This window comes from Anabrus simplex, chromosome 1 (assembly GCF_040414725.1).
Source record: "Anabrus simplex isolate iqAnaSimp1 chromosome 1, ASM4041472v1, whole genome shotgun sequence".
Lineage (NCBI taxonomy): Eukaryota > Metazoa > Arthropoda > Insecta > Orthoptera > Tettigoniidae > Anabrus > Anabrus simplex.
The window spans coordinates 220,168,506-220,193,814 of NC_090265.1; the positions used below are offsets into that span (position 1 = coordinate 220,168,506).

A 25,309-nucleotide genomic window follows, 5' to 3' on the forward strand; every position below is an offset into this window, starting at 1 on the left:
TTTTGTCGTATATTTATCCCTTATACATTAGATTTGCATCTATTCCTCGACTGTAGGTACATTTTGCACTTTTTACACGGATAATTCATACGTTGAATCACTTATAGGAAAGATAGAATCATTAAATTCTACACGAACATTGGCCCACCCAGTAGCCACATGTGAGCCAAATACTGTTTGTAGCTGTCACATAATTATCCGAAAAGTAATGTACTGTGAGAAAATCTTACCCAAATTTCACCCTATTCGACGTTTCTAACTCAATCTGACCCATGAATAGATGAGATACGAGAAAATATTATAGGACCAGCCCTTTAGACCGCTAAATATGCCGTATCATGGTATCCGTTTGGCATATGGCGTACCGTTTAGCAGCAGTTAATCTGTAAATGAAGGTCTGCAATGTTGTAAACATGCATATACTTTCGTAGGTCGATCTATATATATTCAGTGATGTAGTTTTGTAGCCATCGAGAAAGAGTGTGTCTGCTATTGTAATCAGTGCTCCCCACATCGACTTTGTCTGGCAGTAGGAATGGGGTACTTTCCCATGTCCTGTGTAACTGGCATTAGTAAGGAGGGTCTACCATTATAATGAATAATTCCCTTCTCGATTTGACTTGCAGAAAGCACGAGAGTATACAATTTTGTTCAAAACTCCCCTACCCGATTGTATTTGGCACTAGGTAAGGTTGCCCGCCATTATAAACAAATGTACCCATCTAAAATGCGACTGGCATTAGGCATAGTGGCCTGCTATTTTAATAGAAACTCACCAACTTGGTGTGACTGAAAGTAAGCTGGCTGGTAGTATGAAAAGCGGTCTGTCATTATAATGAGAACAGCACAACTCAGTTTTGACTGGCATTAGGGAAGGTGCCTGCCATTGTAATAAAACCTCTTCATCTATAATCTGTTTGGAAGTAGAAAAGGGGACCTGCCATTAAAACGAAAACTCCCCAAATCGATTATGACAGCGCAGTAGGCAATGGGGCCTGCCATTATAATGAAAACTCCCCAACTCGATTGTGAATGGCAGTAGGCAAATAAGCTTGGCGTTATTATCACAACTCCGCAACTCACACGTTACATTGCACACAACGTATGGGGACCTCCCCATGCTGTTTCGAGGGTAAAGCTAAGAGACATGCAATTTAAAAAAATCTTATTCACTACATGTACAGTAATTTACTTCGATATCCGTATACAATGTAGAATGCCGTAGCGAAGCACGGATACATTTGCTAGTTAATAAATAAATGGTGTTGAAACAACTGAATGGATTTTAACATCAAAGGGGAGCGCAGGTGAGTCCGAGGGTTTCCGGCAAGCTGAGATTTCTTCTTAGGCCAGAGAGATGCACGAACTCAGAGAGAAACTGCGCCACAGCCAAATCAACAGCACATGAGCATACTTAGAGATCTTCACTCGTTAGGAGGTAAGAGTGCGTAGATCTCCCATGATCTCTCTTCAGTTTATACTAAACTACGACCTCTCTCTGTGAAAACTGGAAAGAGGGCCGCCATACTGCAGTTGTCTTCTTAATTGCCCTTGGCTGCTTGGGAGTTCGGATAGCTAGCTACTCTGACTTTCAGGTAATGTGTTCGAATTCTGACCGGGCTGGCTAATTTCTGTAGTTCATGGACTATTTGCAGTGTTGATGATTGTCTTAGAGGAAGTACAACTGGGTGGTTAGCGTACGTTCTTCCCAATCTACTTTTCTCAAAACTGCATTTACTGATGTCGTTCCTCCCAATAGTATGTTCCCGCATTACAGGTCCAAATATAAGTTATTATGGCTTAGATATTTGGCTGTAATAAACTTAAGTATTCTGTATTGAACGAAGTTGAAATAGGCACAAATGCCAAGGACAGCAACAAATGGACGGTCACTTTCAAACTCCTATCTTCGGGACCGTTATACATTGCTGAGGTTGTTTGTACAATGGTGGTCAAGCAATGTCTCCTCATAAAGTGGAGCCCTGCACGGATATGCAAAATAATATCTACATCCGCTCCGCAGCCGCACTGCAACTATTTAACTATATTACATCCAAGGTATTTAAACGGATAGATCTGTTGACAGGCCTGATACTTGGCAACAGCCCTCCTACAGTAACTCTTGCGACAACTACAGATGTATTGAGTGCTTCTCTTTCGGAAACTTTGTTCCTTCCTTCCACTAACTGTGGGCAGAAGCCAGTTAGGCCTAGGTCAGATTTTACGGCATAATGGGCTCAAGGCTCTTTATATGTCATCATTTTCTCACACCAATGTCAAGGGTCGCCTCACCACGAGGAAAATGATGATGATGATGATGATGATGATGATGACGCTTGTTGTTTAAAGGGGCCTAACATCGAGATCATCGGCCCCTATGGTTTGAAATGAGACGAAATGCAATTTAAAAGTACAAAATTCATCCACTGACCAGAATTCTAAACGTGATGATAAAGAATGGATATGAATTAATCAGGGGATCTGACCCGCAATGCCGCACAATCCCAGAAACAATATTACTGACCAAGGGGCTGCTTCCAAAGCACAGTCCTGGATCGGTGATGCTTGTCTAGAGGGGTTCAATATCCATGTCAACGGTCCCTCTAATGGTACTTATCGCTAGTAGAGCATAATCATAGTATTTCACAAGTTGCGGTACTAAACAAAGGTACCATAAACTCACGGTGTTCCAAACATCATGGTACTACTTACAAGTATTGTACATCGTGCAGGTAACGCAGACCTCTGATGTTTCTCACAAAATGTCGCCACCCATAGTGTTCCCACCTATTATTCACGGGCGCCTGTATTCCCGTGGTGTTCCTCACATAGTGGTTACTAAATATAGGCAACGAAGACCCACGGTGTCGCTCATATTGTATTAGTAACCAGAGTCAACGCCCAGACCCGTGGTGTGTCTCACATAATGGTACTAATCACGGACAACGCCCAAACCCGTGGTGTTCCGCACTTAGTGGTACTAATCACAGGTATTGGAAACCCACAGCGAACCCAGCTGGACTGCTACGAATCACAAAACTATTGAGTACCTAACAGAGTGGTACTACTCGCAAGTAAAGGCGGCCCATGGTGTTCCCTGCGTGATGGTACTAACCACAAGTAGTTTCATGGTTCTGGTTCAATCATCCCTTGGTCGCTCCTTTTAGTCGCCTCTCACGACAGGCAGGGGATACCGTGGGTGTATTTTTCGTCCACGTCCCCACCCACAGGGGGTAGAGAGAGATCAAAAAAGAAGAAGAAAGGAGGGATCCGTCACTTCGAAAAATGAAGTAACGGACGAAGAAAGGCAAGGGCCACGAAGGGCGTGAAAATGAAAGACTCCCTAGGCCTCGAATGCTCTAATACCGTCGGGGTCGGAAAAGAACAATAATTGACCAAGGGAGGTCGGACAGGATAGACGAAAGTGAGGAGCCTGGCGCAAGTAAGTGGAAGCAATGCCAAGACTCAGCTAAGGGCCCCGTGGTCGCCAATCCACACTCCCAAGTTGAGAGCCCCTTGGGCCCCTGTTAGTCGCCTCTTACGACAGGCAGGGGATACCGCGAGTGTATTCTACGTGTGCGTCCCCCAGCCGCAAGGGGTCCACGAGGAAAAAATAACTGCATGAAATGATGAAAGACCGGTCAGGCGAGATACATCTGAGTATAGCCGAGTGAAAAATCAATAAACATCATTATTTAGAAATGATCAGCAAAATTATCCGCTCTGCCATACTGTTTGCATCCGCCAAGACACTAACTTCGCGGATCCGTGGATATCCGCATCCGGGCAGGGCTCTACTCATAGGCGTGCTTGCACGGCAGGTTGTCGCTCTCTCCTTGTCGTTGCGCTTATATATACCCGCTCAAGATAATCTGTTAGAGGAAGCAGAGCACTGGAATACCATTTGAAAAGTAACTCCAACATCTGCAGTAGGTACAAATGACAAAGACAGTAAGATCTGGACGTTCTCTTTCAAATTCCTATCTTTAGGCTCGTTATACTGAGCCCGCAAACCATCAGCCTGGATCTTCCTATACATCGATTGCCCGAAATAGAAGAAACAGAAAATATCGAGTGAGCTGGCCAAGCGGTTAGGGCAGCGTAGCTGTGAGCTTGCATTCAGAAGATGGTGGGTTCGAATCCTACCGTTGGCAGCCCTGAAGATAGTTTCCCGTGGTTTCCAATGTTAACACCAAGTAAATGCTGGGGCTATGTCTTAACTGCTACCTTCTCAATCCTAGCCCTTTCCCATCCTAACCTTGCCGAAAACCTTCGATCTGTTAGTGCGACGTTCAAACACTAGCAAACAAAAAAGAAGCAGAAGGAAAGGCCGTTCCGAGAGAACACTGCACCTTAATCATTAATTCTAGCAAGTTCGAAGTCAAACACGATCTTTGACACTTGAACGAATTGTGTGCTTCAAACACTGTCTGATACATACCTTCAGTTTGAGAACGGAGAAAACAAATGGAAAGGGCATTCCCATTTATTCTGGCAACTGAAGATTCCTCGCTTGTTACAGTTTCAATTGCTGTATTGTAAATATCTGAACAAACAAGTTACGTGATACTTTGAAAAGTTCCGACAAGAAGACAAGTTTTAGATAAAAAATAGAAGTTCCAAATTAGCTTGTAACTGGTAAACATCATATGTTCCTCTACAATGCACTAAATGACTTATTAAAGAACAAAGAGGTACTGAAACTGCTCTTACATAGTTATCTCTGGAACAGGTCATTAAGTGCAAACCAAGTAAAATGTGGCGTATTACTCGTACAAAAGACCGTGTTAGGTGTATTGTTTTATAGTATGAATAAAAAAATGAGGAAAGAATTGCAAATTGCTAAAGGATTCTTAACATAACTTTATGTAAATAATTGACTATGAAATACAGTAACAATGTAAGTAAATAAATAAGTGCATTGAAAATCAATACTTGCGATATGCGGCAAGACAACCGACACTAAAATTATTGCTGTCTGCTGTCCACATTTTCCTAGCGACGAAGTATTTATTTATTGTTTATAGCAGTTTGACATATTGTGCCCGCGTGGTGGCCATTATCCTTAACGCATATAGACTATATTGTCTGACATCGCGGTTAGCTGGTTCGAGTCCTGTTGGTCGAAAAAAAAATTCACCATCAAAATGATGGCCATCAGAGTACCGGTATGAATTTTCTAATCACTAAATTACTTGCCAAAATCCTAGATTCAGTTCCAAACCTCTCCGCTGTGTGCATATGGAGTGAGTGTATATGACGCCGTTGGTGATAATTAATCCTTCGAATGGAGGCGTTAAGAATTGAGTAGACCCCCCTTGGTACTATTCGGTAGGAGTAGGCTATGTGCCGGTACTGGTTTTCACTCTTTCCCTTCCTATTATCATCTATAACACCATTCATTTCACTAACTCCTCTGATTAAGCTAACGTTGGGAAGGGCATCCAGTCATAAAATTCAGTACGAAGATTCCTCACAGTTCATATTCGACCTCGTAGAGAAACGGGACAAAGGTTGGACACGCTCCATAGCTTAACATACTGTGAATTCAGTTTTGTGTTATTTCTGCAGTTATGATTCTCACAATAGAGGGAAAGGAATTTGTTTATTGTGGAATATCTTCTGCCATGCGCCAGAATGGGCCGGGATTGCTTCTTGTTAAGGAACAGCGCGAGGAGCGATTTTATAAGGAGGCACCAAATAACAGAACAATGCTAGCTATCGTTGACAAGTTTCGTCATACGGTATTGGTCTTATGTCAACGAAAGGAGACAATACGGCGCCCAAAAACCGTCACCACAAACGAGAATTAAGGATGACTCCCCCAACAGGTGTTTCAGTTCCCAAAGCGTAGTCAACAACGAACATCGCTGAATCTCGTTTTGAGCGACAGATCTGTTCGACATGCCGTATTCAAGTTGCTCAGCATCTAACAGAACCGGATGAGCGACCCCAGGTACGGTAGTGCATCCCAGTGTTGTCCATGACCTATCAGGATCCAGATTTCTTCTGCAACATATGATTTTCAGATGAAGGCAATATTCACTATGATAGCTACATCAACCGATATATAACTCGTTTTGTAGCATTTGAACAGCCTGATGTTCAATCAGTTTTACAGAAATAACTACAAAGTGCGCACGAGTTACAATTTGGTGCGCCGTGTCCAGTCTTGGAATACTGTGCCCTTATTTTATCGAGGTTGTTGCACATAATCCAAAAATATTTGTCCAGGTAATCTGTAGAGGCCTCATTATTACCCCATTTGTGCAGGATCGCCGTTTTTGTCGCACTAGAAACGACAATGGACACAGCAAGATGGAGCTACATCCCACACCACTGTGGAGTCACTTACTCTTCTGCAACGACACTTTGGAGATCACCTAATTCCTTGTGCTCCTCGTAATCCACGGATCTCGCGGCCACAGATGCCTTCATGCGGGGCGTGTTTAAAGAATCAGTTTTCAAGACAGGTGACCCACCTACAAATATTTACGAATTACGCGAGAAGCTGCCTGCTGTCACTTCTTGATGGATGCAGTGCTTTTGCATCATCTCTCGGCACAGACCAGAGGAAAGTGTACCTTCCACCAAAGTCTCAGTCCCATCCATGGCTGTGACAATATGGAAGCTGCTGGGGTATGGGTAGTGCTGAGTAATGGCATTCGGAGCAAGACCAGTCCGTCTGATTATTCTAAAAAGTGTTGCTCATAGGGTTAGTTTTCCTAACGTAGCACTGTCTGGCCCAGTGAGAAAGCAATGGCAAACTACCTCAATCCTTATTTTACCTCTGGGCTGATGACCTGACACACAACAGACACACGCGAGAGAAGATAGTCATGTTTGTGTTCTTACAACAACTTTTTTATCAACATTTTCAATAGCCTTCAGCAGAGTTATGAACTATGTGTAGCACTTGATTATACATATTTTGCACACACACACACACACACACACACACACACACTATACCAACGCAATTCAATAACATTTCAGTGTCGTTTGTTTTTCCACATACGGTAGATTAATTATATATTGGGAAAAAAGGGCATTGGAAAGGTGTTATTACGAAAAGGGTATTAGCAATTTAAAATTGGTATAAAGCAGTTTTGGAATAAAGGATGTTGGGAAATTTCAACAAAGGGATAAGTAGATTAGGAATTCTTCTTCTTCTTCTTCTTCTTTATCCGTTTACCGTCCAGAGTTGGTTTCTCCCTCGGACTCAGCGAGGGATCGCACCTCTACCGCCTCAAGGGCAGTGTCCTGGTGCCTGAGACTTTGTCGGGGGATACAACTAGAAAGGAGGACCAGTGATTAGGAATTACTTATTTGTAAAAATGGCCCACGACGCAACTGGGCAGCCATCCTCTCTTAACACTAATCAGAGGATAAAAATGAAGATCGACAAAAGAAGAAGGGCCACGAAAAGCATGCAAATGAACGATGCCTTAGGCCTCACGAGCCTACAGTAATATAGTTTGTATTAGAATAATAATAATAATAATTATTATTATTATTATTATTATTATTATTATTATTATTATTATTATTATTATTATTATTATTATTATTATTATTATTATTATTATTATTATTATTTTAGCATGTGGCCTCCGAAGAAGTCTGGTGCAGGTCTTTCGAGCTAACGCCACATAGGTGACCTGCGCGTGTATGAAGACTATGACGACTTTTAATAATGAATAAGACACACTCACCCAGCCCTTGAACCACTGGAATTAACCAATGAAGATTAACTGTCTGAGGCACTCAGACAAGTCGTTGGGATTAGAAGAAATCAAGAGTTGACATGGAAAGCCATATAGGAAAGTTGAAAGTGATGAGCCTGTCACGAGTAGAAACAACGCCTGACTCAGCTCGGGGCCCTGTGGTCACAATCCATTCTCCCAAGTTCAGAGCCCGTGCGGTCCCCTTTCAGTCAGTTCCTACGACAGGTAATGAATTTAGGTAGCTAGTCTCATCTGCATATCAAGTTCCCCCACAACACGTAACACCTCACACGGCAGACATCGACAATCCTTCTCTAAGAAAGGTTCACAGGAGCAATGATAGCCTGACGATTATTAATTAGTTGCCGATGTTCAATAGGTCTATCTTTTGTGTTCAAAATTCTCATTCCTAAAGCAGCAGTGGTTCAGTCTCGAGCTATTTGTTTACCGCGGTTGCATATTCCCGCCTTGTTGTTAAATTATAGCACGCTACAACAAATTGGTAATTTGGGATGTAATTCACAAACGGATCAGTGCCTGAACTCGTGGGGCATGATACCATTGTTCGCGTAAAGAGAAACAATTGAACGTAGCCGCTGCGGGTTTCCACACGCGAATGGAAATTGAAGCTTATACACTCTATAATTGGCACCACAGAGTATTCATGAAACACAATACTTTTTCTATAGAGCATGGCGAATGTGTCATACAGTGTGTATGGTCGCGAACTAGACTTCTATGGCTCGTGTTGTGTCGCGAAATAGAACAAGACTTTGATGTTTATAGGCTATTGTGTTTTCCTTAGATCGTCTGTATATTCATAGTGGTGGTGGGTACTGTTTTAAGGGGAAGAACAATACAACTAGATTATGATTACATTAGTTATAATGAACGAAGAGTCCGACTCATTGGCTGAATAGTCAGCGTACTGGCCTTCTGTCCAGAGGATCCCGGGTTCGATTCCCGGCTGGGTCGGGGATTTTAACCTTCAATGGTTAATTCCAGTGGCCCGGGGACTGGGTGTTTGTGCTGTCCCCAACATCCCTGCAACTCACACACCACACATAACACTATCCTCTACCACAATAACACGCAATTTCCTACACATGGCAGATGCCGCCCACCCTCATCGGAGGGTCTGCCTTACAAGGGCTGCACTCGGCTAGAAATAGCCACACGAAATTAAATTAATAAACGAAGAGATCCGATCATTCAAGGAACAATGGCATCCACAAAAGCAAATGGCCGCTAAGGGCATAAAATAGCAATAATAATAATAATAATAATAATAATAATAATAATAATTAGTGGACCTGTGCTGCTCTACAGCATTCGTTATAAATGGGTCAGCAGTCATATTGTTTTTCCTGCCCTTTTCAGTAGTTTCATGAACTTTTAATACCGATACATAGTAATTGATTCATTTATAATGTAGCTTATAACACTTCTTTCCATACAACATCCGTTGTGCTTTGACCATTCGGGCGTATCTGGATCTTAATATTTTCCGACGATCTTGCCCAATACTGGTTCATGTATGTAGACAGCCATTTTTATTCACTTTGTCCCTGCGCTTTATAGAGTCATACAGAAGGCTGGTTGACTTGATACATTCCCGTCTGTGCGTACGTCGACTGTTTTCCCTTAATAGCATGGAAATTATTAGGAACGTTCTGCCATCTGTTGAGTCAGTTTAGAACCTGGGGAAGGTCCGAGAATCAAGGAGTATCTAGCAGAGAATAGTATTCTTCCATGATCAGGGGAAGTGTATACTCTCTGGCTTGACAGGTAGGGTAATCAAACATGGCTGCATGTAACGACATTACTTAGAATGGAAAACACATATATCAGAATATTAATGAAAGTGTTAATCACTTAGCAACGCGCTAAGTACAAAATATATTGCGGGCTAGCCTGCAATTACTTGAGTGGTCATTTAGTCATTTGATTTTAGTATCACCCAAAGTTGACTGAACGTAGAGACCTATCAATGTCTGATGATTCGCCGGCAGGTAATTCCGGAGAGAATGAAAAGGCATGAAGCAAATCGGTCCAGTAGAACGGCCGAACAAATCTGTTTTAGTAAACTGTCTAATGAAATGAAACGAAGTGGCTTTTAGTGCCGGGAATGTCCGAACATAAGTTCGGTTCGCCAGGTGCAGTTCTTTTAATTTGACACCGTAGGCGACCTGCGCGTTGTGATGAGGATGAAATGATGATGAAGACGACACATACACCCAGCTCCCGTGCCAGCAGAATTAACCAATTATGGTTAAAATTCCCGACCCTGCCAGGAATCGAACCCGGCACCCCTGTGACCAAAGACCAGCACGCTAACTATTTAGCCATGGAGCCGAACAAACTTTTTAATATATATATAAATGCTCAGGCAGAATGGTAATCGAATCCAGGGCCCTCTGAACCGAAGACAAGTTCGCTGATCATTCAGCCACGGAGCCAAACAGCAAGCGTCCTATAGTAATTGTACATAACGAACAGGGCCACGAACAAAGTCAAAAACAAAGTTATGAAACGTACGTGTCACATAATTGTCTGGTGGAGAATACCTGTCCAGTTTGATACAATAAATTACATTACAAACACGTAAACGTAGCTCTCAACGAGACCTGTCCAATCGCAGGAATACCACCACCCTGTGTTCGAAGAGACGTGGCTGCAATCAAACGTCGAACATGAAAGATGTCTTTCGTGCTCACTGCTTTCATACAGAATACCGTTAAATGTAACTGCTTGCTCACGGCATAGTAATAAATAAGTTAACAGATAACAGTATCATAGAGTATCTCGTCACTGATGTTCCTTGTTCACTTCCCGAGCGAGCGAGTTGGACGTGCGGTTAAGATAGCTGTGAGCTTACATTAGGAAGATGGTGGGTTCGAATGCCACCGTCGACAGCCCTGAAAATGAAATGTCGCATGGCTTTTAGTGCCGGGATATCCCAGGACGGGTTCGGCTCACCAGGTGCAGGTCTTTCTATTTGACGCCCGTAAGTGACCTCCTCGTCGTGATGAGGGTGAAATGATGAAGACAACACATACACCCAGCCCCCGTGCCATTGGAATTAACCAATTAAGGTTAAAATCACCGACCCGGCCGGGAATCGAACCCGGGACCCTCTGAACCGAAGGCCAGTACGCTGACCGTTCAGCCAACGAGTCGGACAGCCCTGAAGATGGTATTCAGTAGTTTCTCATTTTCTCACTTTCACACCAGGCAAATGCTGGGGTTTTATCTCAATTAAGGCCACGGACGCTACCTTTTCTTCCTAGCCCTATCGTATCCTTGCGTCGTCGAAAATTTTTGGTGTGTTAGTGTGACGTTAAATAATTAGCAAACAAATTCACTTCCTGTCTGAAGTAGCAGATCCAGATTATTAACTAACTCCTATTTTCAACTCAAAGTTGAAAAGAAGCAGTCCGATAAACTATATCCGCTTACGATGCCCATGAGCTTCGGAATTTGAAATCAAATTAAGCTGGCAGGGAAGCTCGCTTGACAAGTATCAAATGCGATCTAGAAAAAAGGAAAGAAAGAACGAAAGCAAGAAAGAAAGAAAGAAAGAAAGGAGCATCTCAACAGAGCAAAGCCATTCACCTGTTTCTTGATATATTATTGGATAAGCTTCAGTGAAATCTGGAGACGTTAGGTGATGTAATGAACTGATCTCTCCGAAAAGGAGAGAAGTGTAAACGTGTGTACATCCAATCAGTCACATAATATCTCGATCAGGGTTTGAGTTACAGAAAGAACGATATAAACTGATTACAACCTGACCTTTCCCGCGTATAGCTCAGAGCAAAGATACATCCATCGCCCGCTTCCCGATGAAGTTGTAGTGACTCCTCATGTTGAGATAAAAGTTTCGAGAGGATTGACCCAGAAACAAAATAACATTTCAAAATTTAGATTTTCAGGCCACAAATATCGACGTTCGTTAGATGCTCAACGTATAAAATACATCTGCATTTCAATGATGGTATCAATTAATTTAAAGAATTTTATGAATCAGAGGCAAGATATTCAAGATTTCATTTTCTCAATGTGGTGGTCACTTTCAAACCATGTGTGATATATTGATCTTATTATTACTGTTCATATGTTTCAACGTGCAGCCAGTCTCTGCTATGAATGGTGTGAAAATGTGCTCATAGGGTCGGTTGGTGCACGCATTTCAGTGGGCTTGGCAGTCTGATGTGCAATAGCAACTTCTGGGTCGGTGAGGAAAGCAACGGGAAACTACCTCACTCCTCATTTCCCTAGTACGCCTCTCCAATGACACCTAGGCCATCTATGACAGCTAATGGTGAACCTGTTGAGGATCAAACCAGCCTTCGGGCTGAATACCCAACAAACATGCATGTTTCAACGGTCCGGCACGTTATCCGTTGGGCCTTGAGTTCCTGGGACAGATTCTCGACTGAGCCGAGAACTGTAACATTCAATTATTGATTCCTGTGCCAATACGGGGACTCTCTCATTCTGTGCGTGCGTGTGTGTGTGTGTGTGTGTGTGTGTGTGTGTGTGTGTGTGTGTGTGTGTGTGTGTGTGTGTGTGTGTCATCTTCCATGTATAAGTGGTAGAATAAATGTGTCTGTAACCCTAGTTCATGTGTTCAAACCTGGCAGAGGACGGGAATAAGTCCATTCGTACGACGTCGGTATGTTAAAAATCTCTAACAACACATTTAGTTTAATCCAGTAAAATTCATTAAAACTCAGGCATAAATTGTCCAACAGAGAACCGGTTTATTCTGCCATATGGCAGAGTAAAATAAAACGCCAAATGGACGCGCAGGAAGCTTACATCTCGTTGAAATAAAATTCCTGCACATGGTAGCTGAGACTATTTGATTATGATGATGATGATGATGATGATGAAGATGATGATTATTATGGTTACAGCGATTCTGTCGCTCGCAGAGGATAGGAAGCGCCTGTCCACAATTAGTTTAAGTACTGTTGTCAAAAGGAATCATAACGTAGACACGGTTACCATAAGAACTGTAAAGAATAAACAGGGGCATAATTACCCATACTACAAGGCCTTAAGAATAAAAAGAAAAGGTTATCCACAACAGGCCATTAACAAAAGGCAAATGCTGGATCTGTACCTTAATTAAGGCCACGGCCGCTTCCTTCCAACTCCTAGGCCTTTCCTATCCCATCGTCGTCATAAAACCTATCTGTGTCGGCGCGACGTAAAGCCACTAGCAAAAAAATAGGCAACGAGGCGAAACACCAGCATTCCTCAACGAATATTCTGGAAGAGACAAGAGCCTAAGTGGGCTTATGGCCCAATGATGCAGAGGCTAATCCCATACTAAAATGGGTGACTAAAGGGGGAAGTTTTAAAAGCCGAGACAAGATTTCCAAAATTTAGAGGTTGAAAACTTTAGTCATCCAGCTCAAAAGTTGAAGGGGAGAGATCTGAGTGTCACCACGCGTGCTCTCTTACATTAAATGTTTTCCCAGTAGGGAATAGAAATAGAGTCCAACGACTGCGCAGTAGGTCCTGCATTTCATTCCAAAAAGAGAAGATAACATGTTAGATATTATGAAAACTGCTGAAACTTTCCTCGAACTACCGCAGACACGATCACATATTTAGGTAAATTCTGCCTTTACCATATAGCGTTGGATCTTCTTCAATCCGGCCCCACCCTGTCCCTAGCCCACACTCTCAAGAACTGGAGTAAATCAGACAAGACCGCCCTAAAGTGCTCTCGTTAAATAGTTCCGTAGGGGAAAATTCCAGACTAAATTAAAATACAAAGCACTTATAGGCTAAACTTCCATACACACCCCCAGGTTTGATTGGCTAGAGAACATAGTTACAAGCATATGATAGGCAGATTACAATAGAGGAGGAACCAGGTGAAGTGTTTACAACATCGGTACATTAAAAATATTTACTAAAAAATTGGTTTACTAACTACAAAAAGTCTTCAGTAATTAGCCATTAGATGTCACTATAAAATAGATAGCAGAGCCATCTAACCATCGAAGAAAGTTTTTGAAAGTTTTTAAAAGTTCGCATTCACTGACATAGATGGCCATAGAGAAGGTGTGCAGTTTAAGTAGCCGCGGAAGGTGTACCCCTGGTGCAATTATTATTATTAGTAGTAGTAGTAGTACCCATGGGCGTCTACTCGAAATGGAAAACACACACACTCCGTTAAATATCACCCAGATCCTTTTCATGCTGAGGAACAATGTGTTTTTGACATTAAAACACGCATAGAAATACAGACACGTACTCTGCGTGCTATGTGACGCTCGTATCACGTCACGTCTTCCAGGCCGTGAATCCAACCTGGTCATCCCTGGCCTAAGATGCCTTTTCACACCTTTCAGGGCAATTTTCTTAATATGTAACATCTGCGCACTCGTCGGACTCTATTTCTGTTCGCTACTGGGAAAACATTTAATGTAAGGGAGCACGAGTGATGACCCTCAGATCTCTCTCCTTCAACTTTTGAGCTGGGTGACTAAAGTTTTCAACCCTTTCCTTTCCTTTATCTATTCTCTCATTCTTCAAAGGCTCGTAACTCTTGCATTTCTCTTCTAATTAACGTTAAGAAGGGATGTTTGCCAAGCTGTATTTCCATTTAAAACAGTAATCACCACCACCTTTCGAAAACGATTTGGAACCCGTCTATGTCAAAATAAGTTCTGATATTTCTTTAACATGTATTTAAATGTATTTTACCCGTTTGTTGTAGCGGTGCGCCTGGGAGAACAGTGCCTGTATGGCCAGACATGTACCTTCACCGACCAGCATGCTGTGTGCACACAGGTCGAACACAACGCCATCTGCCAATGCAAGGCGGGCTACCACGAGGTGTCGTTGCAGAGGCCCACCAAACGGAACTTTTGCTCACCAGGTGAGTCAACTGCTCATAGTTATTTTATTTACAACTTACAACATTATCCTATTGTTTGTAAACTTGATTCCATGATTAGTATTAACATTGCACCATTCACGTGTTATCTGAGAGATATACGGGGGTGTTGTCCGGCTCCATGACTAAATGGTTAGCGTGCTGGCCTTTGGTCACAGGGGTTCCGGTTCAATTCCCGGCAGGGTCGGGAATTTAACCGTAATTGGTTAATTTCTCTGGCACGTGGGCTGGGTGTATATGTTGTCTTTATCATTATTTCATCCTCATCACGACACACAGGTCGCCTACGGGAGTAAAATCAAAATACCTGCATCTGGCGAGCCGAACTTGTCCTCAGACACTCCCGGCACTAAAATCCATACGCCATTTCTATTTTTACGGGGGTGTTCATATGCTGTAACTTGAGCTTGTTTGAGGCTAGAAGCCCATCTCTCCTCCTAGCTTCCTGCCTCGGAAGTTATGACCCCCAGTTGTGTTGTGACCTTCACGCAATGCAAATATCACGAGTTTCTGCCAGCGTTATTCCACAAATACGACGCGAGTAAATCTGAAAGTATTCTTGTTTATCTCTAATGCGTTGGATTTGCTGTGAATTAGCTCAAGATCTTTTGAAACTGAAAATGAAGGTGAAGATGATTTGTAAAACAGTATTATGTTCAGTGTGTTGTTTGACTAATCAGTAATATTACGATCTCAGGATCCTGAAGACTGTGAAAATAACAATCAGATAATTAGTTTAATTGTTTCAAATATACCAGTGTCCTTTCTCAATATATCGATGTATGTGTTGTAAATAAGTCTTAAAGTGCATTTTATGTTGGTTTCTATCTTCCACAAATTATATAGCGGTTGTATACATGGACTAACTTTATGCATCTCTCAGATACGACGCCAGCACTGATTCTACTTTTAGGACGCGCTTAATGGAGTGTTAAGAAGGAACGTTTGCCAAGTTGTACTTACCCTCAAAACAGTAATCACCACAATTCTTGAATACGATTGGGAACCCTTGCTCTGTAAAATAAATTCACGAATCTGAGATTGTTGAGCCTCCTTGATTTTCACTCCTTTTTCTTCCCAGTTAAGCTTTCATATTGCTAATTTCGTGACACCGGATAACAGCTCTTTTAGTTGAGAGAACGCATTTTACATCATATTTCAATAACAAATAAATGCATATCCATATGCCATGCGTTATCGTAAAAACGACTGGCTTTTATGGCATGGATAAAGACAGTGCTTGTCATCAGTCATCACCTTCAACTAGCTCTCACTGGAAATATGGTGCACTTTATTGCAATGTCCTATGTATTTATTTCCTTTCTCCATGGCGCTATAGTCCTGACGGGCCTTGCCCTACCAAGCGATTGCTGCTGAGCCCGAAAGCCTGCAGATTACGAGGTGTCGTGTGGTGAGCATAACGATTTCTTGATTCAAAGACCGGAACCGTTGCCTCACGATGAGATAGCTCCTCAGTTGTAATCACGTAGGTTGAGTGGATATCGAACCAGCCCCGGGTGCACCATTCTCGATAAATATCAGCCGTTATGAAACCATGGTTAAACTCTTACCGTGGTATTGTCATTAACCTGTTGCATCATCGCTAATCTTTGGTTCCGAAGCCGTGGCTTCTTGACGCGCTCGTTTATCTCGCTATTATTCCCCTCGGAATAATTCAAAGTAGTATTCAGAAGGCAGTGTGAGTTCGACGGTCACTTGTCCTTAATTTATTCAAAAGACAGTGACAATTTCAACAGTCACGTGTCTCTAATTTATCCAGTTATTTACGTTTTGTCTGGAACCGTCAGCTGCCTCTTATTTCTATGTCGAATAGGATTTAAATTATTTTACACTTGTATATAAAAGAAAGTGCATAATCATTTTTCCTTCCCAGAATTATTGCAGTAATTTTAATCATAAATTATATTACAGCTCCCTATATGTAAGATTAATTATTTTTGTTTCGTTAGGTTAGATTAGTCCGCCTCTGTGATGTAGTGGTTAGTGCGATTAGCTGCCACTCCCGGATGCCCGGTTTCGATTCCCGGCTCTGCCACGAATGTTTAAAAGTGGTACGAGGACTGGAACGGGTCCGCTCAGCCTCGGGAGGTCAACTGAGATGAGGGGGATTCGATTCCTATCTCAGCCATCCTTGAAGTGGTTTTCTGTGGTTTCCCACTTCTCCTTCAGACAAATGCCGGGATGGTACCTAACTCAAGGCCACGGCCGCTTCCTTCCCTCTTCCTTGCCTATCCCTTCCAAGCTTCCTATCTCCCACAAGGCCTCTGTTCAGCATAGCAGGTGATCACGCATGGGTGAGGTAGAGGTCATCCTCTCCAGTTGTATCCCCTACCAAATGTCTCACTATTATTATTATTATTATTATTATTATTATTATTAAGAATTCCCTTTCCTCACTTTACTACATTATAGACTGTATAATCCAGTAGTACTTAAAACACTAGTGTTCATGTAATTTGAAGACAAATTGCATCACTCGTTGTATATTAAATTTTATCAAAACTATCATATTGCAAGTTCCATTGACATGTTGTGCTTGCTACACAGACCAGGTGATCCTGAACACAGACGTGCCTACGCTGTTCGGGGTGGCCACCGGGCTCGCCATCTTCACGGGGCTCATCTGTTTTGTGCTCAAGCTGTTCAGCAGGGCGCGCTACGCCAGGCCCCGCCACTACGCTAACGCGAACCTCGCGCCACCTATCCTCTTCTCCAGCGAGACAGGTCAGTATCACAGCCTTCTATCCCTTCAGTAATTTATTGCGGCTAGTCCATTCTGACACAAGAGAAGAGAATGAAAGCAAATTTACTTGAGTGGTTGCAAGGGAGTAGTGAAAGGAAAACCGTCATAGTCAAGTAATGATGCACTTGAATGTATGTCCAACCAGCACCTGTCCGTGGCTTCGCACGCGTGAAATTCCTTCCAGTTTTATATTACTTTCAGTCAGTAGTAGCTTTCGTCTGATTTCCCGCGAGAAAGCGGCAGTGTTTCAGCGCTCCATGCGAACATTATGTGAATCTTGTCAGTATGAACGTTGCTGACGGAAGTTAGAGTCTTTCGAACAGACTGCTGAGAGACCTCACTGTAGCGGCGTACTGTTTGTCTCCCTCACGACGTTAGCAGGAGTGGTAAATCGTCCTTCTCTCTTCGTCTCTTTAGCCGAAAACAATCGAGCTGAATCTACTGTAGAAGAAATGCGTGTTTCTTAAATACTTCCCAAAGCGATACTAACTAACCCCATGGCACTAGAGCTCTGAAGGGCCTTGGCCTACCAAGGGACCACTTCTCAGCCCGAAGGCCTGCAGATTACGAGGTGTCATGTGGTCAGCACGACGAATCCTCTTGGCCGTTATTCTTGGCCTTCTAGACCGAGTCTAAAGCGATACTACTGATCGAATATCTTACTGGCCATTGTAAAATTCCCTTGCTTACTGTGTAGTTCATATTCTGAAAATCTCGGAATGTTTAACAATATTGGTCCATGCATTTTACATCCAGATTTCAGACTCCAATCTAGACATGCGAGCATCCTGGGCCGCATGCTCGAAATGTTCCTTTAACACATGAAAGCGAAATTTTCTGAAAAACCATTAGTTACAAGGAAAATGCAGATGTATATTTATGCCTTTCTTGTTTGTAAAACTAACAGTTCTCCGGTTATTTTGGTTCGTATTGGATAAGCATACGCTAAAATACAGACATTAAGAAGTAGATGTATATGAACTTTTTTGTTGAAAATTGATTTCTGACTAAACTTAGTGAGCTCCATTCTTTACTAGAACTTACTGTTCGGACAGCTTATTAACTTATAAGGATCCCAGACGCATAATTTCTCTGACATCCTCTACCTTTTAAAAAATCTGCCTCCTCTCCTGATAAACTAGGATGATGATATATAGTCTGTGACAATACTAAGGAAATAAGCTTTCAAATAGTGAAAAATTGCTTGGGTCACTTGAATAGTTCCCGAAATCAGCCTCCACAAACAGAGGAACTCACAAACTTTATTACAAAGGGCACTAGGAAAGTTTTGCAATGTGAGTGAATGTTTTGACTTTTTCAAAATAATTTCCACCACACTCAATACACTTCTCCATACGTCGAAACCAGTCACTGAACCAACTCTGCCACTTTTCTTCGGTTACATTTTCACACTGTTAATCCCATGCTGCCAGAAGTTCCTCGTCGGATGCAAAACGACGCCCTTTCAGCTTCATCCTCACATCTGCGAAGAGTGCGAAGTCGCATGGGGCAAGATCAGGACTGTATGGAGGGTGATCAAGCACAGTTAACCCTGATCTGTCAAGAAAATCCATTGTTACATTAGCACTATGTGCTGGAGCATTGTCGTGATGCAAGAGCCAAGTGTTGAGCCGTGACCTTGGATGAGCTGCTTGAGAGTCTGGATGATCTGAGGCAGATAAGTCTCACTGTACAACTTCGCAGTAACTGTCCTTTGTGTTTCTAGCACAACCCGAGTCAGGATGCCCCGTTTAGTGAAGAATACTGCAATCATCCTTTTCTTCATTGACCTTGACTTTCGCACAGTCACAGGAGTACCCTCATCTTCAAACAGCCACACCTTGTTCCGGGATTTTGTTGGGACATCGTAATAATAAAGCCAAGTTTCGTCACCTATAACGATGCTATTGACGTTACGCGAAGTCCCATTTTCAAACTGTTTTAGCGTTTTTCGGCACCATTTCACTCGATGTGCCCTTTGTTCCTCTGAAAGTGAATGGGGCACCCAAAGGCAACAAACCTTTTTAACATGGAGATGGTCGTGTAACACTGAATGAATAGCTGGTGCAGGGATGTAGAGGGTCTCTTCTACCTGCTGATATGTCAACCGCCTCTCTTGCTGCAACATTTTCTTCACAGCTTCAATGTTTTCCTCAGTCACTGATTCAGACGGTCACCCAGAACGAGGATCGTCTTCAACCCCAAAATTTCCCCTCTGGAACTCTTTGTACTAGTGAAAAATTGTTGTCCGTTGTGGACAGTTTTTCCCCAGCACAGGAGTTATTTCCTTCAGGCACTGGTCAACAGTTAACCCACGAGCAAAATTGTAGCGGATAATTGCGCGATATTCACCCTTAGATCGCACTGGCATCTTAACTTTCTTTCAGTCCCACTGCTCGGTAACAACTGGTGTGAAGGTTGCGTCCTGCTAGACCAGTTTTCAGCCCTATTTTCATCCCTCACCACAACAGGTGTGTCCAGCCAACCGTTTTAGCGTATTGCAAAACTTTCCTAGTGCCCTTTGTATAAGAATATTAGATTACCACCACCGACAGTTAATGAGATGTGGCAGTGTCACTTCTACTTATCATAACCAGCATTCCTGTAACAGACCGTCTCCATTATGCCTTATTATCCCTCCTTTGATCAGTAATGGCAGATAGCTATCCGAACTCTTCACTCTCAGCCTAATGAATGCTTCCTCATAGTCAGAGTACCGTTCCATTAGCCACCATTAAAAGATCATGTCCACTGTGCCTAACCTATTCCTCTACTCACACACTGGCTGATAAATAAAAACCTAAATCCACATTCTTCACATTCCACCCGATTGTCCGTTCAGTGGATTATTCAACGCAATGAAAATGCCCTTCCATTGGTCACCACTAACAGATAATTTTCACCCTTCTTTATCAGTCGTACAGCATCCGTGGCTCGGGTGGTAGCACGCCGGCCTCTCACCGCTAGCTTCTGTAGTTTAAATCCCAGTCACTTCATATGAGATTTGTGCCGGACAAAGCGGAGGCGTTTCTCCGAGTACTCCGGTTTTCCCCTTCACCTTTAATTTTAGCAGTACTCTCCAACATCATTTAATTTAATCTGTCAGTCATTAACCATTGCCCCTGAGGAGCTCGACAGGCTTCGGCAATCGGCACAATTCCTATCCTCGCCGCTAGATAGGGCTTCATTCATTCATTCATTCATTCCATTCCATTCCCGACCCGGTCGAATTACTGGAAGCAGGCTGTGGATTTCCATTTTCATTTTTTGATCATCCAAAGATAACATTCATCGTACCCAATAGACCGTTTCTACCCTATTTTAATACTGATGGAAGTTGAAGAATGTAAAACACTTAGTAAACCTCTTAAACCAATCAGTCACTTCTACGCCAACCACCAGTGAGAGACTGTCCCCATATACATCCATCATACAACAGTAACAGACCGCCTCCACTCCGCACCTGTTTATTTCACTCCCCACTAACAGCAGTGACAAACTGTTCCCCATTCTTTCGAAGTTAAATTATGTGTATGCATTTTAAAAATTTAATTTCTAATTGTAGAACGACTCTAATTTACTTTCATGCACTTATGTCGGTTAATAAACAATAAACATACAATGAAATAACATTACAACATGGTTTCGCTTTGTCTAACTCGTTCAGCAATACAATAGTGGTCGATTACTTCTTCTCACCTTCCTTTCCATTCTCAACTAGATCCTCCATTACGTAACAGACTACCCCACCCCCCAAGTAACTGTCTCACCATTATACAACACTGTGAGCTTGCATCCGGGGGATAGTGGGTTCAAACCCCATTGACGGCAGCCCTGAAGATAGTTTTCGGTGGTTTACCATTTTCACATCAGATAAATGTGGGGCTGTACCTTAAAGGGCGCGGCCGCTTCCTTCCCACTACTAGGCCTTTTCTATCCCATCGTCGCCATAAGACCTATCTGTGTCGTTGTGACGTAAAGCAAATTCTAAAAATAAAAAAATAGACAAAAGTGGCAGATTGTCTACTGATTCTCTATTGTCCAGTAGTAAATGATTACTTCCTGTCCAACCGACTCTCCACCGGATAACATTAACAGACAGGCTCCAAACTCAACGCCGGCTTAAGTCCACCAGACACAGTGACAGACTGCCCCAACCCGCAGTCTCTTCTTAAGTGACTGTTCACTGAATAAATCATAAATTGCACCTACCCTCACTGTCTGCTTAATGCAGTTTCCATTTTAAGCTTCCTAAAATTTGACTCTTCATTGCACGTCATATTAGGCCTAATTAATTAAATATTATTTAAATCGACTATGAATGAATATTAGAACAGTAGCGTGAGTTTTCTTTGCCCTACTAACTCACGTGTGAACAAGTGAGAGACCGATACACTGGTTATTTATAAATTATTATCGTTTACAGCATAGGTGGTCAAAAGCTTGACCACATTTACCCCCGTACTCACTGACTTTAAACCACTTTCTGACATATATCCCACCCCTTTCCCTACCGCCTCCATCCACATGACTCTTAATTGTCTTGGGGGTTGAATACTAGAAGTGTAACCGACGACAGCAGATTTGTCCGCTAAGAATCTATAGTGCTCCTTGCTATGTAGCGAACCACTCTAAAAGTTTGTCTATGAATTCTGGAGGATTGCAAAGAATATGTCATCCAATAACTTTGAAATAGAAGTTGTTATATGGTCTGATTTTCAGTAAACTATTATAGAGTAACCCTTGGTATTGTATTAGATTTCATTACATTCTCCCATGACTGCGATAAAATGCGCCAGTGAGCTTCTGCTGAGGGTTCTTTTAAGAAGTCAACTACTTGTTTGCATAGAGGGAGAACTTTTACACCGTCGGTATGGTAAAAGGTATGGACCAACATTACACAGTAGAACAATCTGCCAAATATAACTTAAAATACTGTCGATTTCATTCACTGAATACGTGATGTTTCTTTGGGCAAATGTGTGGATATCGGAACTGGACATAAAGAATGTATGATAATACTTACGATGATGATAATTATGATGATGATTGTTATTATTGTTATGATGATTGTTTTAAATGTCCTAACGTCTAGGTCATCGACTAAAAAATAATACTTGTTAGTAACTGACCACGAAATCCAGTTCTTTTCTGGTAAGTAAGTAAACTCGTGCCATCACCCTGAGGTGGAGCAGCTCTTTTCGGGGACACTCCCAATGGAGATGAGCTGCATGTACCATTTTAACCACATGTCAGCCATTCCTAAATCTCTGACACTACCAAGAATCGAAACCAGGCCTCCGAGTACGCTACGGAGGCGGACTCCTTTCTGGTGAAACGTAATGTTTGCAGTGCGCTACGTCCTCAGGCATATTCTTACTTAATTTGTTTACGCTCCAGGGTTGGCTTTTCCCTCGAATTCAGCGAGGAATCCCATCTCTACCGCCTCAAGGGCAGTGTCCTAGAACGTGAGACATTGGGTAGGGGATAAAACTGGGGAGGATGACCAGTACCTCACCCAGGCGGCCTCACCTGCTATGCTGAACAGGGGCCTTGGTGGGTGATGGGAAGATTGGAAGGGATAGACAAGGAAGAGGGAAGGAAGCGGTCGTGGCCTTACGTTAGGTACCATCCCGGCATTTGCCTGGAGGAGAAGTGGGAAACCACGGAAAACCACTTCCAGGATGGCTGAGGTGGGAATCGAACTCACCTCTACTCAGTTGACCTCCCGAGGCTGAGTGGACCCCGTTACAGCCCTTGTGCCATTTTGAAATTTCATGACAGAGCCGGGAATTGAACCCGAACCTCTACACTAACCACTACACCACAGAGGCGGACCCCCAGGCATATACCAAAACAAATGTGTTACGTTCATCGACGAGATTCAGTCTCATCATAGGATTTGAAAACATGAAATGTCTGACGCATGAGAAATCCTAGTAATGCCATTCGGTATGTAGCCAATCCCAGCGATGAGAGAGTATGAAATTGTGGCTCATAGTGTCGGTTATTGTGTATATTATGTAAGAGCACTTTCTGATGCAGTGAGAAAATGTCTGTGACGGCTCATGGTGGAGCTGTTGGGGATGCAAACAGCTGTCTGAATAAAGATACACAACTTATGATGAGGTAGTTCCTAGGGCAATGGATTGTACACGCAAGAGATGTGCATCCCCATTAAAATCAAATGCGCTGTATTTCTACTGCCATACTAGTAATAAGCCAACGGGCGTAGCCGTGTTCAAACACCGGATCCCGTGAGATCTCCGGAGTTAAGCAACATTGGGCGTGGTCAAGATTTGGATGGGTTGCCACGCGCTGTTTGTGGAGTGTGAGGGAATGGAGGAGCGGAAAGGAACTGGCCACCCTAACGCACATAAACTCCGGCTCAGGCACACCTCTGAGGAGGTTCGGACCTGCCTTCGGGCAGATTACACCCTTTCCTTACCTAGTAATAAGATCTACGGCGTACGAAAAGAATTATTAACCTAAAATCTACTTCCCTGCCTCTGTGGTGTAGTGGTTAGCGTGATTAGCTGCCACCCCCGGAGGCCCGGGTTCGATTCCCGGCTCTGCCACGAAATTTGAAAAGTGGTATGAGGGCTGGAACGGGGTCTACTCAGCCTCGGGAGGTCAACTGAGTAGAGGTGGGTTCGATTCCCACCTCAGCCATCCTGGAAGTGGTTTTCCGTGGTTTCCCACTTCTCCTCCAGGCGAATGCCGGGTTGGTACCTAACATAAGGCCACGGCCGCTTCCTTGCCTATCCCTTCCAATCTTCCCATCCCTCCACAAGGCCCCTGTTCAGCATAGCAGGTGAGGCCGCCTGGGCGAGGTACTGGTCATTCTCCCCAGTTGTATCCCCGACCAAGAGTCTGAAGCTCCAGGACACTGCCCTTGAGGCGGCAGAGGTGGGATCCCTCGCTGTGTCCGAGGGAAAAGCCGACCCTGGAGGGTAAACAGATGATGATGATGATGATGATGATGATGATGATGATGATCTACTTCCCTGCAACAGCGCTCTAAAAGAAATGCCAATATGTCACGGCTGCAGTCCAACTGCTCTCATATTTACCGAAATGTGGATTAACTAAAACAATTCATCATTAATTTGTCTTCGTAGGAAAAAGGAATCGCTAAATGTACGAGTTTTTGACAGCCGTAGGAAGTATTTATTATACACTGGTCTCTGGCTGCTCTTCTCTTGTCAGACGAGTTTGGCTAGTCTCATATCTTTGACTGACATTCTGTCCCAGTACAGGTGTTCAAATGGAATAATTCATGATATCAAGTTGAAATAGATCACTTATTTAGATTATTGTACTTATAACTTTTGAAAAGAACAATACACTTCGTTTGCAATTAACAAAAACCAACCAGACCTCTGAGGATCCTCGATTCTATGTCAAAATGATCTGTTAAAGGGTAGTTTGTGCCGTTAGGTGCTCAGAGAACATTCCTCTTCTTTTGCACTTTTAGATTAATTTTAACGTTATATAGAAACTAATTTCTTGTCCAATACTCTTCATACACGGCAATTTTCACAGCTTTATAACTGTCCTCAAGATGTCTGGAGGGATCTCGAAGTAAGTAATTAACACGTGTTTTGTTTTCAGCCCCTCTAGTGGATATCAATGTTGTCACATCATTTCAGCCTAAAAGAAGACAAAGGCTATGATGTTTAATTATAACAAGTGAACGATGCATTACAGAATGAGGAATGTTTGGTTCTGGATGAAATAACTTAACAGCATGTGAGAAATACCTTATATAATTTTCTGCAATAAACTTCTGCCTACTCTAACTCCTAAACTTTCTGAAACTCTACTGTATGTGTAATTTACTTTTTACATAATTATCTATTATGGTAAACTGCTCCATGATACATTTGACACAGG

The 25,309-nt window shown here is 42.8% G+C and overlaps 1 protein-coding gene across 1 annotated transcript in view; it reads left to right on the plus strand.

Moving 5' to 3' along the window:
- LOC136861518 (uncharacterized) overlaps positions 1 to 25,309 on the plus strand; it is a 246,897-nt gene that overhangs the window by 128,405 nt on the left and 93,183 nt on the right. Inside the window, exons 4-5 of the mRNA XM_068225737.1 lie at positions 14,470 to 14,631; positions 17,218 to 17,394. Coding sequence (XP_068081838.1) covers positions 14,470 to 14,631; positions 17,218 to 17,394 — 339 coding nt within the window. The remainder of the gene's footprint in view (positions 1 to 14,469; positions 14,632 to 17,217; positions 17,395 to 25,309) is intronic.